Source organism: Diadema setosum, chromosome 8 (assembly GCF_964275005.1).
Source record: "Diadema setosum chromosome 8, eeDiaSeto1, whole genome shotgun sequence".
NCBI classification, from domain to species: domain Eukaryota; kingdom Metazoa; phylum Echinodermata; class Echinoidea; order Diadematoida; family Diadematidae; genus Diadema; species Diadema setosum.
Genome location: NC_092692.1, coordinates 23,874,647 through 23,893,996, shown reverse-complemented (window position 1 = coordinate 23,893,996; position 19,350 = coordinate 23,874,647). Strand labels below are relative to the sequence as shown.

The following is a 19,350-nucleotide window of genomic DNA, read 5'->3' as shown; positions in this document are numbered from 1 at the left end:
GAAAGACATTACATTGATCTTCATAACCAGCTTCCAATTTTGAAGCATATAACTTCTCATAATATTGCATTTGAGCAAATAAAATATCTCTAAATTCCGTGACTAACTGGCCATCCACTTTTAATTCATAACACAATTTTCTTGTATTATTTCTCTTTTCCAAACCTAAAAAATAATCATTACTTTTTTTCACCTTTCTCATACCATCGGCTCCTTGACCTAACCATGAGCCCAGCAACTCTTTTATTATCTATTTCCATTAACTCCTCCTTTATTTTTTCTATTTCGGCAATAACTTCCTCTCCCTTGATTACAAGTTCATTTTCAAATACATTCAGTTTACTTCTTAACTGTTGCTCAATATTAGTTATTTGCTTTTGTACTATTCTAGAATACTCCACACTGAAACATCTTATCTTACACTTAATCCAGTCCCATTTAATTCTTGGTTCCAAAAAGGAACACTCCTTTTTCCAAGCATAAATATTTTCTCTCATAACCCTAACATATTCCTCATCTTGAAGTAGTGAGGCATTTAATTTCCAATAACCTTTCCCTCGCTTATTCTTATTGATAAGTATTTCCAAACACACAGCTGAATGGTCTGTCCGTAAGGCTCTAACAATATTCACCCTTTTAACCTTATGTTTTAAGTCCCTATTTACTAAAAATAATCAAGCCGGCACTGAACAAGAGGGGAGTTTTGTCTCCAAGTAAATTGCCTTTTGTTACCATTCATACTACGCCAAATATCAATCAATTTAAAAGGAACCATAATGTCTCTAATCTTTTGCACAACTTTTTTCTTCATCAAGTGCGTTCCACCCATTTTGTCCAGTTGTGGGTCCAAAATACAATTGAAGTCCCCACCAATAATAATATTTTCTTTACCATCCCATTCTGTTTCCAATATCTTTGATAAATCTTCATAAAATTGTACTTGTAAATTTTCTATATTTGGAGCATATAAATTCAAAATAAGAAAAGGATTATTTTCAATATCAACATGAACACATATAATCCTCCCCGATTCATCTCTATATACTTTAATATAATTTACAGAAGAAAGATGACTGTCACACTTTCCTAGTCTAGCTGGGGTGTTATCACAAATGTTTGTTAACTCTCACTTTCTCTAACATTTAGTTGCGTTTCTTTCATGTAATTATGGTCTTTTCCTTGCATGGAATTCACGATCGGCACGCATTGCTTACGCGACTGCTGCACGCAAACACCCTAGACAGCAGTCTCAATCCCAGCCCTACGTCTCGGCCCGCCCGGCCGCCCGCCAATCAAGCCATCGCCATCAAGGGCAAGTAACCGAGTAGGCCCTACTATTAACTGGAACCGCGTCTGTGTGCAATGCATATCTTGCCAAAGAACCCATATGCGAGGAAACCAGTGATTTCTGACGTGCGTAGGCCTACATAGAGCTAGTTCGTCAATAGATACTAATTAAGAGTTTAGTAGGCCTATATCTACACAGAAAATAAAGAGTTTCATTCTATAGCACCGAGTACGACAGTAAGATCTAACCAGTGAATAGGCCTAACGTTAGGCCTAAGTAACGTTACAGCGAGTCGTTTGTACTTACCGTAACACTGCAAACTAGAGCGTCTACTAGCAGGTCTAGAATTTCGACAGGTAGACTCGCGATCTACTCTTTACAAAGCCGATCTGTGCCGTAGAGGTAAAAACAAGCTACTGTAGTCACCACACTCTCACAAGTTTCCATTATCCTACACGTAAGCACACAAGACTGGAAACAATGCATACACGACCTTCACCTTGGACAGTCAGTTACTGTATAGTACAATGGAGCATGTCAATGAATATAACGTTAGATTTACTAAGATCCTACGTAAAGTGTGTGGGATCTTTACGGTACGCGCGTACGCAGATTTTCGTTAAGCTCGAGCGCGAGATGTGCTAGATCTATCGACCTACTTTCTTCAATACAACGCAAAACGGCGTATTTTGCGGTTCTGTTGCAAACATACTTCTAATTCAGCGGCTGTAGCGCTAACAATACTGCGTCGCACTAGCAGACTACGCTTCCATGGCCGTGGCAACAATCATGTACATACGTGTTTTTGTTGTTTGTTTCGCTTTATGAATTGTATTGTTTTTAAAGCAGACAGTAACGGAAACCAGCCTCGTCCTGTGTTTTTTGTTTTGACTAAATCAATAATTAAGTCGTGGTGATGAGCTATAACTATAATCGACAATTAAGTCTCTTCGTAAAACGGAAACTTACAGTTGATTTAAAGTTATAGCAGACTTCAAGTTGGATAAAGTTGGCGTTGATTTCACAATCTACGCTAACTTTATCTTGATAAAACGGGGCCCTGCAGTACTGTGGTGAGGTCTAAATCCAAATTGTCTGTCTGAGATAAGATGATGCTTTAATAAGTAGGTTTGAAGTTGGGATTGAACAATCGACTCCATAACCTTGCTTATATTACTCAGAAGAGAGATTGGGCGGTACATTGCAGGGTCAGACTTTGAGTCCCTTTTGTGGAACGGGATGACATGCGCCATCTTCCATTGGTGGGGAAACATTCCATTTGAGAAACATAGCTGGAAGAGGCGGCTAAGTGGTCTTGCTAGTTCTGCACTACACTCTGAGAATTCGCGTTGGGACTTCATCAGGGCCAGTTGCCTTGTCTGGTTTAAGTTTCATAAGGGTTCTTTTGTCGTCTTTGGCCCTAAAGATGATGTTGTCTAGCACATGTTGTGTATCACCCTGAACCCCCGGTGCAGAGTCTCTGGCATTATCAAGATGGCACTTCTTGGCAAAAGTTTGGCTGAGAAGCTCTGCTTTCTCCTTTGCAGTAGTGTAAACCTGGTCTTGTTCCTTTAGGACTGGTATATCTACATTGGTGTTCTTTCCAGACAGAGAATTCACCTTATTCCACCATTCCCTGCTACTGAGACTCCCATTTGTTAGATCTTTTTTCAGATTCTCATCGTGTTGTCTCTTAGCAATTTTTTCTGCCTCATTGTATACAGCTCTTGCTTCTTTGAATTTCTGTCCGGTTTCTTCTGTGTTGTTGTTTTTTTTTTCTCTCATTTGCTTGAAGAGCCACCTTTTTCTATTAGCGGCTCTCCGGCAGTGATCGTCAAACCATGATTTGTCTCCAGTCTTTCTCACAACTTGCTTGCTAGGGATGAAAATATCCATTGCTGTGTGAATGGTGTTGGTAATATTGCTGCACGCAGTCTCTGGGTCAGTACTGAGGGGATGGTTCCAGTTTGTAGAGGAGAAGAAACCTCGCATTCCCCAGTAGTCAGCTTTGTCGTATCGCCATACCTTCCTTTTGTAAGGCTTGTCTCTGAAGACTGGTACCTTAAACTTGACAAGAACTGGGTTGTGATCTGATGTACCCAGTGTGGCTAGTGTTTCTGTAGTGACAGCCATATCAGTCAGGACAAGATCCAGGATTTGGTCTTCCCTGGTGGGCTAATGTACAGCTTGTTGTTGTCCAAGGGAGTTGGACATTTCTTGTGCACGTCTACCAGCAGTATCTGTAGTGTGGCTGCCTAGCCATTCTGTGTGATGCACATTAAAGTCTCCGAGGAGGATCACAGACTGGGCATCACATTCTGTTAGTTTGGGGAAAGTGACAAAGTCAAGATAGTTGATAATGTCACTGTTGGCTTTTGGCGGTCTATACACGGCTGCACACAGGACTTTCTGTGTTTTCAGGGACACTGTGAACCACATGAGTTCAAAGTCTTCAGGGTCTTGCTCCCGGTCATGGTGGATGGCAAGTCTTTCAAGTCAGTAGACGGCAATCCCTCCACCTGGTGTGTTGAGACGGTCTCTGCAGCAGTAAAGTGAGTAACCAGAGATGGTGATGCCGTCGGCTCCATCCTTTACTGTAGAATCTAAGAAGGTATCCACCACCACAACAATGGCAGGCTTAAGTTTGTGGCAAATGTTACTCAGTTCTTCTATGTTCGTTCGTAGACCTCTAATGTTGACTTCCAGTATAGTCAGATCCGAATCTCGTAGTCGTGGGGCCGTCAGGGGTCGATTCCGTTTAAATCCATCCGTTCGAGGCTTTCCTTTCTTGTTTCTAGCGAGAGGATTGAGTAAGGAGGACCGGGTTGCTGGCCCAGCACCTCCATAGAACACACTTAAGCAGTGCGACAGGAATGTCTGCTATACATGACCTAAACTGGAAGCATCCTAGGACTCGCAGCAGTTCGGGTACTATGATGGAACAAGGTACCAATTGGTCAAGGACTGGGTGATCAGCAGAAAGAAGCACATCCCCACTACCCATATAATATGTTTAATACACCTCTAAAACATATTCCAAGGTGTTGAGCATTTTCTCATCAAATCCGTTTAAGAGTATCAGAAATCGCATGCCACACAATGCAGCTCGTATACGCTAACAACCAGAGGAAGATGAGTATTCACTTGATTCAAGACAATGCAGACAGGGCAAAACTCACTCACAAGCGTGTTGCCTTGTACAAATATTATCAGTCACCTCATATATAGATAGTGTCTTTTGTTTATACATACATGTACCACCTACATGTGACCGTCAAAGTATTCCACATGAAATATAAGCCTATCAGTTTCCATTCTGCAAAGTACCTTTGAAAAAAGATGCAAAACCAATCTCATAAGGATAATCTTTAGCATTCTAAAAACGTATTTACTCCACATCTTTTCACATAAAAAGCAGAAAAAAAGGACCAGCGGCCCCAGCCTTTAAAACAAACCCCTTATGTCACAATTTTGAAAATTTTTGTAAATATCCCAAATACCCTTTTTGTCCATAATTTCAAAGATTTTTTTTTTCGTCTTCATAGAAAGTCCAAGCCACTTACAACTCTTTAAAAATAACCCTTTCCTCAAAAAGTAGTCGGGCAAGCTTCACGCTTACCGTACCAACATCATATCAGCATGGCAACTCTAATTTTAAAAAAAAAATGGGGAGGGGGAGAACCACCATTTGAATAGAAGTTTCTCAAACTCCACAATCATATTCTACTTTAATCGACCTAAGTGACCCATGGGGTGTTTCGCGGAGCTTTTTCACGTGTTTGTAGATGTAGTTCAGTTCCCAGTAGTCGAATTCTGGTTGATTTGCCGTGGTCTTTCGCAGGCTGAAAGCTTGTCTTTGTAGTTGGTAGCGCTGTTGTTTCAAACGGGCGGGTATGTCAGTGCGCACAGTGAAAGATGGGCGTGTATCGGGTTTCCTTTGCAGGAACTCGAAACGCTGAAGCACCGTGTTGCGATTCATCATGGAAACAAACCTTGCAATGATGGGGTCCAGGCGGGAAAGGCGATCTTGCTGGATATCTTGGGAGGGATGCGGTCTCCTTGGTAGTCGGTGCACGTTCACAAACATCATAGCGTTGGTTTCCTGAGGCATTCTCGTCTGAAGTACCGAGATACCGAAGAACAGGAGGTTTTGCTTTCTATCATGAATCTCGAGGGCGAGCATGGCGTTTAAGAGCTGCTTTTTTCTTTCTCAATAGTTGTCAGCCTGTCTCGTGCATCTTGTGCGGCATGCTGCAGTTTGCGAAGCGTGTTGTTTAATTTCTTCCTGCACATTTTGCATTCCGTTAACCATAACTTTGAGTTGATGGAGAATTTTGTCGGTGAACTTCTCCAAGTCCCCTCGTAGCTTTGTAAGCGACTCCTCCTTCGCACATTGTTGATGCCTTGTTGCAGACATGGCGTGAACAGTATCTTTTCTTCGTTTAATTGACGCTTTCTCAGATCATACGGCTCTCTAGCTGTAGGCATGTAGACTTGTCATGTTAACTTCTCATTTTGAAGGGATTCGAAGAGACGTGGATGGATTTTGTTCCAAGATTCCGGACAGAACTCAAAGTTCACCCATACCGGCTGAAGCGCGCCACCCAGCATTCTTTTTCTTGCTGAGGTGGCTTTATTTTGATATTGTAATAGAATTGTGTTGTGATATCGTTACCTCTTTGCTTGATAGGGGCTCCGTTGATTTACAGTGCGTCTGCAAATGCAAAATTCATCTATGATGACTAATTGATCAACACTGTTCTCTGAGTATTGTTCAATAATCTGATCATAAATGGGATTAGTCTTGGTGCAAAAGTCAGATTTTGGACCTAACCTCATTTTACCGTCCACCCAATTTTTTGATGATTTTATCCTATTTCGGGGGTGCTCATTCCGAATCTGGATGATGTAACTTTTACATCCTTGAGGGTTTTGAGATATTCAAAATGGCTGCAAAAATGGCCGCCAAAATGGAAATTCTCATGCATTTTCTACTATAAAGTGAAATATTGAAAACAATTGATGGATTTACCCTGTTTCAAGGATGCTAATCCAAATATAGATGACGCAACTGTTGCATCCTTGAGGGTTCTGAGACATTCAAGATGGCAGCCAAAATGGCAGCCAAAAACAGATATTCCCATGTATTTCCTTCTAAATAGTGAACAATTGGAAATAATTAATGATTTCATCCTACTTCGGAGTGTTGAATCCAAATCTGAATGATGCATCTCTTGCATCCTTTAAGGTTTTGAGATATTCAAGATAGCTGCCAAAAATGGTCGCCAAAATGGCCGCCTAAATGGAATTTCCCATGTATTTCCTTCTAAGTGGTGAACAGTTGAAAATAATAGATGGTTTCATCCTATTTCGATGGTCCTGAATCCAAATATGGATGATGCATCCCTTGCATTCTTTTCTTTTTTAGATATTTAAGATACCCTCCGAAATGGCCACCAGAATGACGGATATTTCCATCTATTTTTCTTCTAAATTGTGAAAAATGAAAAACAATTGAATGATTAAACCTTTTTCAAGGATGTCGAATCCTAATCTGCATGATGCAACTGTTGCATCCTTGGAGCTTTTGAGATACTGTATATAAGTTTGCCGCCAAAAACTTAAATTCTTCTGTATTTCCAGATAAGTGGAAAAAATAAAAGAGAAACAAAGGTTTAAACCCATTTTCATTGTACTTAAGCCGAATATGGATGATGCATCTCTTGCATCCCAGAAAAATTTGTAATATCCAAAATGGTAGTCGAAATGGTCCTCAAAAAGTGTAATAGAACTACAGTATCTTGATAGTGACAAAGATATTTTCGCTTGTATCAGTACTTGACAGTTTACTCTCATACGGAGATTGTTAAGTGGATTGCACTGAATTGGCATATAGCCAAAGTCAGTCTTCCCTTGTTCATTTTGTTTTGATCTGTTTTGATCAAGCTACTCCAACTCCCGTACGATAACTCTTTGTCGCTCCCTAAAAACTAAAGTTTTCTGCAAACAATATTCACATTATTCATGACGCTCATGAGTACTGAGCAAATGAGGTTTTATCGCGCATTCTTGCCCTTACCACAATCTCAAAATTTTTCGCACAAGGTTCCTCCTTTGGTACAATAATAATCCGCACTGTTTGTCACCTTCATCCTGTAATTCAATGAAAACTTAAGAGCTGTTATTTCTCTCCGGCACCATCACAATGTTAGCCATTGTTTGTATGTGCGGAAAGATTTCAGGGTTTCGTCTCTGTAAAAATCGTAAAATATAAACCCAACCCTATTCCGCTGACAAGCGAATTCATATTGTAGTTCTTAAATCCCTATTTCAACTTGCTGTGAAACCAGCTCCATCGGATATATTGGAGATGGTACGATATCTGTGTGCCATCAATGAACCGTACAAGACCACAGATGAATGATTGCAAGATTATACTGTTCCTCTACGTGCAGAAGTTGTGAACACTTACAATCAGTGGACAAGACATACTCCTCTCAATCATAACGTGAAAGTGGTGAAGAGAAGTTTTGGAGCATATAAGGCATTTTTCTAATTTCTATTTGGCATGAAAAAACATTCAGTCGTATCCTTGTGTTCGTAAGTTTCAGTATGATGTCAATATCAATCATATATAGGAAACATTTCGGGATATCTCAGTAAACTATTGTAATCATCATTTTTGATGTCATTAACCCGTGGCTGATTTGACTAATTCACTTAAATTAATTGTATTTATAGATACGAATTATTGCTTTTCACCGTGGGCTCAATCCTCCACCTTCAATTAAGAGCACAATATTTCACCATTTACATGAAATATAAAGGAATTTCCGTTTATACAGGACATTTATGAATATCTCAAAACCTTCAAAGACATGAAGCACCTTCGAAATGGGGTAAGACCATCAATTTACGTGTGTTTTTTTTTTTAATTTTCACCATTTAGAAAAAGCGTTTATATTGGAATTTTTGGCAGCCATCTTAAATATCTCCAAACCCTCAAGGAAGCAAGAGTTGTATCCTGCGGGTTCGGATTCAGCACCCTCGAAATAGGGTAAGACCATTAAGTGTTTTGAATTTTTACCCTTACGAAGAAAATGGGAATTTCAGTTTTTGACGGCCATTCTGGCGACCATTTTTATTAAATCATGAAGGCGAGAGTCTGGCTTTTAATATTCTGGACAAATTTCACACATAGGGAGATGCGACCGTCATTTAATAGGCAGATTACATTTCACTCGGGTGTGGTCATAACACTCGTATTGTGTTCCGAGCATGATGCGACGTACACGTGTCTGTACTCTCTCGATGTCATTTATCTGGGAAACTGTTAGGCTGGAGCACCAATCAACCGCGCAATACTCCAAGACTGGGAGAATTAAAGTGCAATAGCTGACAATCAGGTCAGCGAGGCACATACGGAAAGCCTTCAAGACTCGCAAAAAGTGGAGTCTCGTATGACCTAATATTAGCTTACTTCAGCATATCATGCACGTGCTAATGCCATCTCAGACTTTGTTGTAATGTCTCACGGAGAAGTTTGATTTCATTCACATGGGTCAAAGCTGTGTCTCCAACCATAAAACGTCTGATGTTTGCGGCACATTGCGAGCAAAGCAAATTTGCATTGACGACACTTTTCCGGGTTAAGTTTCATGAAGTTTTACTGAGACCACATACGCAAACGTGCAATAGCGTCCGGTATGGTCGATAGTGCATCGAGGCTTCTGCACTCCAGAAGGGTTAGGTCATCCACATATTTCCAGCAAGGGATAATTTTCTTTGCTTCATGCATTATTATTGATCATCACCAGAAAGATGATGGGGCAATCACCAGAAAGATGATGATGCCCTGCGGGGCTCCTGATTGGAGCTCCTGCCAATCAGAATATATATTCTGTGAACACATTGGGTGCGATTCGATAAGAAATCACGAATCCAGTAAACCACACACTCACGAACATTCATAGGCAGTGATTTATGTAACGCTAGATTGTGATTTATCCGATCAAATGCCTTGCTATTGTCGGTAGAGACTACGTTTGAAAGTACTTGTCAGCATTCATGTGCATTGCATGAAGCAAACTGACCAACTTAGCCTTCACACCTGCCGAGATTTCTGATTTGAAACACGATTGTACTGAAGCATCCCCAAAATCGTGTTTCAAATTCAGCATTCCTGTCGTGTAGATGCAAACTGGAATCACAGACAGTGATTTGAAACATAATTCCAATCGTGTTCCATTATATGACGGTCCGGAAGTGTTTTTCAATCACGTTTTGCCAGAAATAAGCAACAAAGCAGCTATGTGAACATAACTGAACTCCAATCGTGTATTTGGTTGCAGAGATTACGTGACTTTCCAATCGCTCCCCCAGAAAGAAGGCTCAAAAGTGATTGATGTGAACTTGCAAAGAAGCCAAATCTCCCCTGGCTCTGAAATTCAAAATCGCAGAATCCGTGAAGCCTTCTTCGGTCCTGTGAATGAACGATATGATTCGACTCGTAATTGCAATCGCGTTTGTAATTCAGCATTCAAATTCAGCATTCAAATTCACCATTCTCGGTACGTGTAAAAACACAGCAAGTAGTGAGAAGTAGAAACTTTTTTCTGGTTTCCAATTTGCGATTTGTTAATCAAAGGTTGCATATCGCGAAACGTCAATCCTGCAATAAAATTCTCCGCTACTTTCGCAAAGTGATCGGTTAGAGATATTGGTCTGAGATTGTCGATAGATGGCGGTGCGGCCGTCGGGATGGGAACTACAAGGGTGCGCTTCCGTCGTTTTGGGGCACTCGCTTGTTTAAAAAACAAAAACAAACAGAAGGCACTGAATATGTCGGCAAGTGGCGAACTTGAGTTCCAATGCGAATTCCGTCACCAAGCGGGGGGGGGGGGGAATTCCAGCAGGTCCCGGGGCAGTACGGGGCTAAAGCACTGGACCTTTTGGTAGACCTCCCATGGTTGTACTAGAGGGCAGGGCTCTTCGCAGGGAAGGAATGCTGGGAGGCACAGCGTATCAAGCGGCGGGATGTCGAAACCGACATTAATGAACTGAGTAATAATTCCTTTTGCAGTTGACTTATAATCTGTTGGTTCCATATTGTCAATCTGGATCAGCGCTAATTTCCTTGGTCCAGACACAATTTTACCTATGTGCTGAAGTCATGGACTAGAATGTTTCAGATGTTGAACTCTTTTCGAGTATTACTGAGCTTTAGAAGATGCGATTTCTCGCTGGATTTTGTTCCGAAGAGAGCGCCATATATTTTGTCCTCATTTCTTTCAAAACTCTTTGTCTTCTCCCTGTCATCGATTTAATAGCTGGTGTCACCATTGTTTAACGTTTATGTTCAGCTTCACAATATGGGTTGGGAAACATGTGTCGATTATCGCAGTCAATTCCGAACAGAAAAGCTCACACATTTCGTTGTCATCTCTAATGGAAAATAGGTCAGACCAGTCATGATCAGCGACTATAGCTCCATATTCGTGGATGTCACTGTCTCTCATTGGACGGGAGATCTTTGTTCGCTTGATATTTTTAACGGCCGTGGTTGATGCTTCGTTGACTACGTACCCTCACTATGGTCATTGGTTCCTAAGGACGATGACGAGATGGGGATCTCAAAATTCTCTTGAATATTAGTGATGATTTGATCCAAAGTACGGTTGCCTCTGATTGGTACACGTACTATCTGCTCGAAGTCATTGTCCGACAAAAATGAGGACATATCTAAGTCATGCTTTGTGCGTATCGCATTCGATGTGGAGTGAAGGTGATCAATGGGCATTTCTGCCTTATCGCTCTTTAGTGGATGATATATTGCGGCCATCATAATAGCCCAGATCAATCACGGTACTCTTTACGGATGGAGCGTAACCCTAACGATCTGTAGGTCAGTCGGAACTGCATAATCCAGACGTTGTGGACGAAGTTCGTCTCTGGCATACACGGCAACTGCATCTCCTCTCGTTTTCTGACGTCATTTGTAGAAAACATCAAAAATATGCGATAGATACCGTTAAAATCGGTTAAAAGCGACTGCAGCATCGACGTTTTGACCAAGGACGACAGTATGGAACTCATCTAAGTTATTGTTCGCAGATCTGGAATTAGTGCGCATGAGAAGGAAAGATGACAGTGCATAAGCGGCTCTGCTGATTTTGTGTGTGAATTTGAATTAGGTTGCACATGTTGACTTTCTTTTGACACAATTTTCGGCGTTTGTTGTGAGAATTGCTAGAGTTAGTGGCATGACTAGGGATCATTCGAGTTTTGCGTGAACCTGCCCGACATCCAAGAGCTCTGTATACAACTTATTCCTTAGTAATGCGTATTGTGTCTAGGAGTAACTTCGAAGTTTTGGTGTTAAGTAATGGGTAGAGTTTCTTGACAGGATACGTGACGCGAGGTACACTTACTGTTAAGATAATTGAAGGTATGTGGCAATGAACTTGACATTTGAGCGGGGTAGGCGACTTTTTGATTGTACACTCACCGACGAGACAGTGGGCCTTCTGCAGGCTTCCTCTCAGTAGCTATTTCAGCGAACAGAGCAGGACCTCGTTCGCCTAATACCCCCTAGGTGGGACAATACGATAGTGCATAATGTACACAGAACGCAGTTGTGAAATCTGATAGCAAGGATAGTTTCATTTTTTTATATAATTATGTTGTGCTGGAACGTGGGACATTATTCACATAAGGACTGGTAAATACAACAAAATTACAAATGATGGAGTACTGAAGAGCCCTAACATTCAACATGGCACCAGTATCACAGCACCCTCTATCTCTACCTTTAACGGTCTCTGATAGTGTCGCATCACCAAACTCATCTGAATATCACTTGTTTCAATGTCCGTAGTCACATCTTCTCGATACTGTAGGAAAGCAAAAACAGAAACCATTAGAAATTGCTCCAGTATTTGTGGGGCAAACTGTTGGTTTATCAGAAGTGTTTCTTAAAGCTGTTCTTAAAGTTAGAACGACTTAAGAACGACTGGTGATCAGTTCCGAATTATTGAAATACTGATCAGTATAGCACATCAGAACTGATCACCAGTCGTTCGTAAGTCGTTCGTAACTTTAAGAATAGCTTTATGAAACACCCCTCAGTTGTGTCATATCTTTCCTCCGACTAATTACTGAACTGTTGTTGCTGTCATTGTTCATTAGTATTTCTGATCCTAAATAGGAAAGTCCTACAAATGTCTATACTTTCTTTCCATCGTAGATGAAATCTCAGTCATTCATTCTATCTGTATGGGTAACATGATCATTGGCTTTTCTACGTCGATAAGACGAGTAAAGCTCTTCGTGCTGTTTTCTTAATAAGTTCAAGTAATTCTGAGCTGGAATAGGTTAGGACTATGTAATTAGCAATCCTGAATTGGGAACCGCTCCACACCTACTGTGTGGCCACAAACGTTCCTTCGTGTTTCTCTCGTGATGTATGGTATACATATTGCATAGTCCAGGTGATATCACGATTACAGTTGGTGATTCCGAAGGGATGTTATTCCGAAAATGAAATAAGGTTCGTAATTCCGGAGGTTCGTTAATTCGGAAATGAAAAAAGGTTCGTAATTCCGGAGGTGATGGTTTGTTCGCATTTTCTTTTCATTGTCTGATAAACAAACCTTATTTTATTTTCGGACTAACGAACTTTTGGAATAATAGATAGCCTGAATAATAATGTAATCAAACACATTAAAACATGAAAGAAAATCTCATCTCATTGAACATCAAATGCCTTTGCATTTAGTTAGGGTTATAGTTCTAGTATATCTGAACCTAATCGCAATCAGTGTCCGGAGTGTAGTAACACATCGCGAGAAACCTTTGTCAAATGGCATACAGTAACTGTGTACGTAATCGTAGGCCAAAACAAATCTTTGAGGGATATTCTTTACAAATATGATGATAAATTGTGCAAAAATTGAATGTGAGTTACATTTATTTTAGATGCGAGACCTCAGGCATCCACATCTCAACCAGTTCATTGGAGCGTGTGTGGATCCACCTAATATTTGCATCATAACGGAATACTGCCCAAAGGGGAGTTTGCAGGTAAACATCTATTTTAATGTTTTCCTAAGTGATTGCATTTGAGTTTGACTGTTATATTTCTATGGTTTATGTGTCTCTTATTGATATGTTTTGTAAAGTGGCACTTAAAATACACCTCGATGTGAACCATAAGAATCTTCCATTACACTTCAATAAACATAAGGTTTTATATCAAGTTTGTCTTTGTTTGTTGCATTGTTCCCCAAACAAATATATGAGAAGTAGAAAGTTAAAAGGAGTATAGAGTATTTTGTAAAAAATAATGAGATGTAACAATATTCACATTAGTATCAGTGCATATATCATCTACTCTCGGAAACCTGACTGACTCAGATATCAAGAAACCATAGCGTTCTGTTACGGCACAAATTGTCACCCCGGCTCGGGGCGACAATTTGTGCAGGAGTTGACGGCACAAATTGTCGCCCCTGCATAGTTTGTCGCCTGGCGACAAATTGTGCTGCTTGTGCAGTTCCCAAGTTTTCACCTCGATAAAGACAATTTGGCAGGCAAAATGAAACGTAGCTGCACAAATTTTCAAATAGCGGAATATTTTCTTTAAGGAAATTTGGTCCGGCTTTGCTGTAAGTAGGGTCTTAAAGAGACTTTCCTTCATTGTTTTATTTCTGTATTTTCTCAGGCCTTTTTAAATTCAATTTTCTTTTCTCAGGACATTCTTGAAAACGAGGAGGTGAAATTGGATAGCATGTTCATCGCGTCTCTGATAGGAGACACACTGAAGGTAAATAACTAATGTTTCTATCACAATATGTTGAGATTATGTTCTACGTCTTCACGCTCCATGCCTCAGTTGCCAACTGTTTACCAACTGCAACAAAGGCTTCGAGTTTACCTGTGAGTTTAAGAAAATATATTTTGTTTTCTTTCTCAGTGATTGCTCTGTGTTTTATAATTCCTCTTCATTATTGCGAAAGACTTACACAAAGTTTGTTTCCTAAATTTCGCATAACGAGTTGTGAGTCAGCAAGTACAGTACACATAATAAAGAATTGTGTCAATACTGATGGAAAGTAAGTGAAACTACAATGCACATGGATCTGAGGATAACGTCTGTGGGGTTTTTTTCCCATCTACTCACATGTTCTTTGTGAGTTAATAACAAAATATAACCCTATTGTTTTCTTTAGGGTCTTAGCTACCTTCATGCGAGCGAAATTCATTCCCATGGCAACTTGAAATCAAGCAACTGCGTGGTGGACAGCCGATGGGTACTGAAGATTACAGACTTTGGATTGCATCAGTTTCGAAGTGGTAACAACCCTCCCGAAATGGGCGATCACGCCAAATACGAAAGTAAGTTAACAATTCCATTCTCTGAATATCCCTATTTAAGCCGTGGTCACAACTCGCCGTACTTGCAAGTGCGTGCTGTCTACTTGCAAAAACGTGGACAAAACTTGGGGATCCGTACGTAATAAGTACCGCCTCAGTACGGATTTTGAAGCACGCAGACACGCCGTAGCACTTTTATGTCACGAGGAACTTTCGCTGCGTTCGGGCTACGGATACACCCTAAGTACGGGCAACGTACGTGCCCTCTACAGTAAACGTGCGTACAACGCACTGACTCCGTGCGTCTTCCTGCCGTCACTTGCTTGACATGCGCACGTAGCATTTGCGTGTTGAGCACGTGATAAGTGCGTAGTCCGTGCTTATTCGGCACTTCGTGAGTTCAACTCTTCAACAGAGCACGCAGATCGTACCGAATAGCACCTGCTCCGCACTTACAACGCAAGTTGTGCGCACTGATTTCTGCAAGGCATACAGCCCAGCCGATGGACGAGTGTCATTAATTTTCGTCTCCAAGATGTTGGCAATTAGGTATTCGTACTGTTCTACTAGGGGGCAGAAATGCCCTATAAGGATTGTTGCCTCGAAAAAAAAATCGCATACACAGAAAAATGATTGTCATATTACATGAAAGACCTTTCAAATCTCTGTCGAATTGTCATCACAAACCAGAATTTTATGCCATAGGACCTTTCTGCCTGGCAGGCGATGAGTAATGATTATGGTTATTAAATATATATATACATATATATATTATAGTTTGCAGAACATAAGAGACAGTCAAATACTGCTTGAAGAAGAGAAATCTTGAGTTCTGAGTGGTCAGTGCATGAAGTGATCAGGTTTTGGGAGTTCTGAAAAATTGTTACATTCAAGAGTTGCACAAGCTTGGTTAAATGCATTGGTCATCATTGTTTTTGTAGAGCAGTGATAAAGTCAGTACAATTCTCAGTTGAGCTGAAATTGAGAATGTGTATATTTTGAAATTAAGCAAGGAAGAAATTACTATGATGACAGTATTACCTTATATAAATTGCAAACGTGACACCTTCAGACTACGAGAAAATGAAAAAAAAAAACAACAACATAGGCCCACATTCATCGTTCCAGCAATATGCTGTTAATCTAGCTCAAAATATGCTGGATGGCTGAAATGAACCACTGGCCACCTCTGAAACTGCGTGTAAAGATGGCAGACTTCATAACATCAAATCATATGCATCTAAAATAACAAACGAATATTCTCAGCTCATCTCCAGTACAAATGTGTTAGGCTATTTAAACCAAAATAATGTTTTACAATGTCATTGTATACACGATAATATGTTTATACGTGTACCATTTCATGAAATAAATTAGGATGGCAACTCTTGCTGGAATGACAAGTTCCAATGGCAACAGCCAATCAGGAAGCTGGATTCTTGTCGTTACTATGACAATTGCAATTCCAGCAAGAGTTGCTATCATATCAACTTTTTATGAAATAGGGCACAGATGTATTAACCCTTTCTCTGTCAGTGAGTCATATATTCACACATTTCACATATAAACCTATATGGACATGAAATAAATATGGTACACAGAAGGTTAAACTGCCATGTACACGTATGGAGAAGACGTATGGTGATACATCAGAAGAATCTCGGAAGGTGGTCCTATAGGCCTACCCCCAACATCTGACGGGGGGAAAAAAATCATCGCACTTGCACGCACTTACAACATGCGAGAGAGTAGGGATACCGTACGTGAGCAGCACGTGTAATTACAGTCTCCGCAAGATAACGTGGCCATCGCACGGAGATTGTACGTTGTAAGCACGTACAACTCACTTACCACGTGCACAACGTACGATGCACATACCCCTCACGGCCAGGCGTGGCGTGCGGGCCACGTACTTACATCTTGCGAAACCCTGCAAGAGTGTCGTGCGTAGACGTACTTCCTGCTCTAGTCACTCCCTCCCCACATTTTCAGAAAAAACGTGAATGCCGTGGCCTCCGCCAAAAACGTACGGACTAAAAGCACGCACGGCGAGTTGTGACCAGGGCTTTAGGTAGCACCTACGTCGCTGCCGACGCACCAACGGGGGAGGCATCCTTTGCTAGAACTGCGTGTTCTCTCCCTTGCTTTTCCCGTGGCACAGCTTGAGATAGCTCAGGCACCTGTTTTCCAGCGGAGTTCTGTACTGGACTTGATCGGCATGATATGGAACTCCCGCTCTCACTTGCACCGCGCGGGGCATGGTCGTCCTTTTGCGTCAAGGGAGATGCGAACGATAAGTACATAGCGCTGGAGAAGCACTCTCCCAAACTTATGGCCCGGAGGAATCGCTCTCTACCCCCAATGCTCTAAAATCTCGTGAATAACAGTCAGTTAATGAACGCTGGCGCTATGTTTCATGGGCATCGCGCTTTGCGTTAAGGTTAGCGGTTACGCGTGGGCACGTATCGACCTACCACTTCGTGCAGATGAGCTCAATGTCTCTCAGGAGGAACGCGCGCTGATCGGCCCCCTACTGCTCTCAATCTCTGATGCGCAGATTGGTCAGACTGCTCGCACTACTCTGTTTTCCTTTCAGCAGCGTCGTAGGATTGCTCTGTCCACCCTCGGCCTAGAACAACGCGCTGATTGTTTCACCGGTCAAACCGTTCCCCTTCACGGACCATTTTTGTTCGCTGGGCAGTTCCTTGAAGCAATGGATAGGGAGATCTCGATGCCCAAGAGGGTCGCAGATGTCGCGTCGAAACTTAACCTGTCACGTCTCGTACCAGACTTGGGTCCTCGCGTGGTAGATCAAGAAGTTCTTTTCAGCCTCGCTCGCGTCTTTTTCGCCTCTCACGTGAGAACCGCGCGCAATCTCCCCCACCCTCTCCCCGCCCTTCCCAGCCCCCCCCCCCCCCCTGTAGACCGCAACCCGTCGTCCGCCCTCCAGCTGGCAGGGCCCGCCGTAGATATAACCGCCCCTACCTTTCCTCTTCTGACTACACAGGTACAGACAGTCTTCCAGGACCTGTAGGGAGTCGCCTTTCTCAGTTCTTTCCCGCCTGGCGGCAACCCCTATTAAACTGTCTCTCTCTCTCTCTTTCTCTCATCTGACCATCTCCTTTACTTGCTCTTCCTCCTCCTCAGTCACCGCAGACAGTTTCGTTTTGTCCGTGTCTGCCCACGGTTTTCTCATTTCCCTCTCTCCAGATTTCCCATGCACGTCTACACAGTCAATACAAACTCCTACGTGCCCTCGGGCGAGGGCGAAGATAGAGGAGGAAGTCTCCTCCCTCATCAGAAGGCAATAGTTCAGGTTTTGGATCATTCCTCTCTTTGTTTACCCCCGATTTTCGTTGTTCCGCAAAGGTCAAGCGGCTTAGGGGTAATTCTAAATCTCAAACGTATAAATTTGTTCATTCCTTCCAAGCGTTTCCCTATGGAGCTCCTTGAGGTGGTTCAACCGACGATGGGGCAGTCACCATCGACCTCCAGGATGCTTACATGCATGCTATGTATAAATATCAAGTGATTTGAGTGTCTAGAAAGGGGATTGATCCTTGTTTTTCAAGTTCAAAAGTGAACTATATGCTGTCTGTCGGACCCACAGGTATACCCTTCCTTCCAAGCTTATCCTCATAAATCAGGTCCCTGCGTTTGTCCAGGGCCTCTCAAGAATTTCTACTCCAAGGCAAGCCTTTCTTAAGCCCTTTCCCCTTCCTCTCCATCGCGACAAATGCTTCTCGGCAGGGCCGGGGGCCTTCCTACCTTCCTATCACGTCTCAGGCTCCTGGTCCCCTCCAAGCTCTTCGTCACATCAACTTTTTGGAGATGTTGGCTGTCTCTCGTGCCCTTCAGGGCTTCAGGGACCTAGTTCCGTGTCATTCGGTGTTTGTGCTGACAGACATTTCCACGATGGTGTCCTACATCAACAGCCCGGGGAGGGGACCCATTCCCCCCCCCCCCCTCACTCTTTGTCAGCTGACCCTCGACCTCTTAGTCTGGTGTCGCCAGAATTCCGTTTTTCTCACAGCTTCCTCCATCCTAGGGGATCAGAATCTGGTAGGTAGTGGTAACAGATTTCCTTTCTTCGGGGAGCTATCTCCTTTCAGAATGGACGCTCCACAGCTTTGTGTTTCGGTTTATTTGTCAGCTGTTCACTCAGCGTCAGGTAGAACTTTTTGCGTCTTCCCTGAATCATTGTCTTCCCTCCCATTGCACCACGGACAAGGACCCGGGCCCTGTTTCATAAAGCTGTTCGTAAAGTTACGAACGACTTACAAGCGACTGGTGATCAGTTCTTGTGCTGAATTATGGAAATTCTGTTAAGTATAGCACATCAGAACTGATCACCAGTCGCTCGTAGGTTGTTCGTAACTTTACGAACAGTTTTATGAAACACCCCCCCCCCGTAGCTTGTGCTGCAGATGCCTTTTCAATCCCGTGGTCGAACATTGTCATGTATATGCATTCCGACCGTTCAACCCCATTCCTCGGGTTCTGCAGAAAGTTATTCAGGATCAGGCCTGCCTGTTAGGGTTCCTTCCAGTTCTTCCAGACCTGTTACATCAGCCTATCTCCCTGGCCCCTCACCCAGACCCGTGTCCCCTCAATCTCACTGTGTGGCCGCTCTCCGGCGCTTTGGTGGACAGGCAGGACTTTGTGAGAGAGCTGCCGATAGGGCAGCA

The 19,350-nt window shown here is 42.3% G+C and overlaps 1 protein-coding gene across 1 annotated transcript in view; it reads left to right on the top strand.

Moving 5' to 3' along the window:
- LOC140231716 (speract receptor-like) overlaps positions 1-19,350 on the top strand; it is a 464,534-nt gene that overhangs the window by 331,144 nt on the left and 114,040 nt on the right. The window contains exons 11-13 of the mRNA XM_072311869.1: positions 13,265-13,369; positions 14,040-14,111; positions 14,518-14,683. Coding sequence (XP_072167970.1) covers positions 13,265-13,369; positions 14,040-14,111; positions 14,518-14,683 — 343 coding nt within the window. The remainder of the gene's footprint in view (positions 1-13,264; positions 13,370-14,039; positions 14,112-14,517; positions 14,684-19,350) is intronic.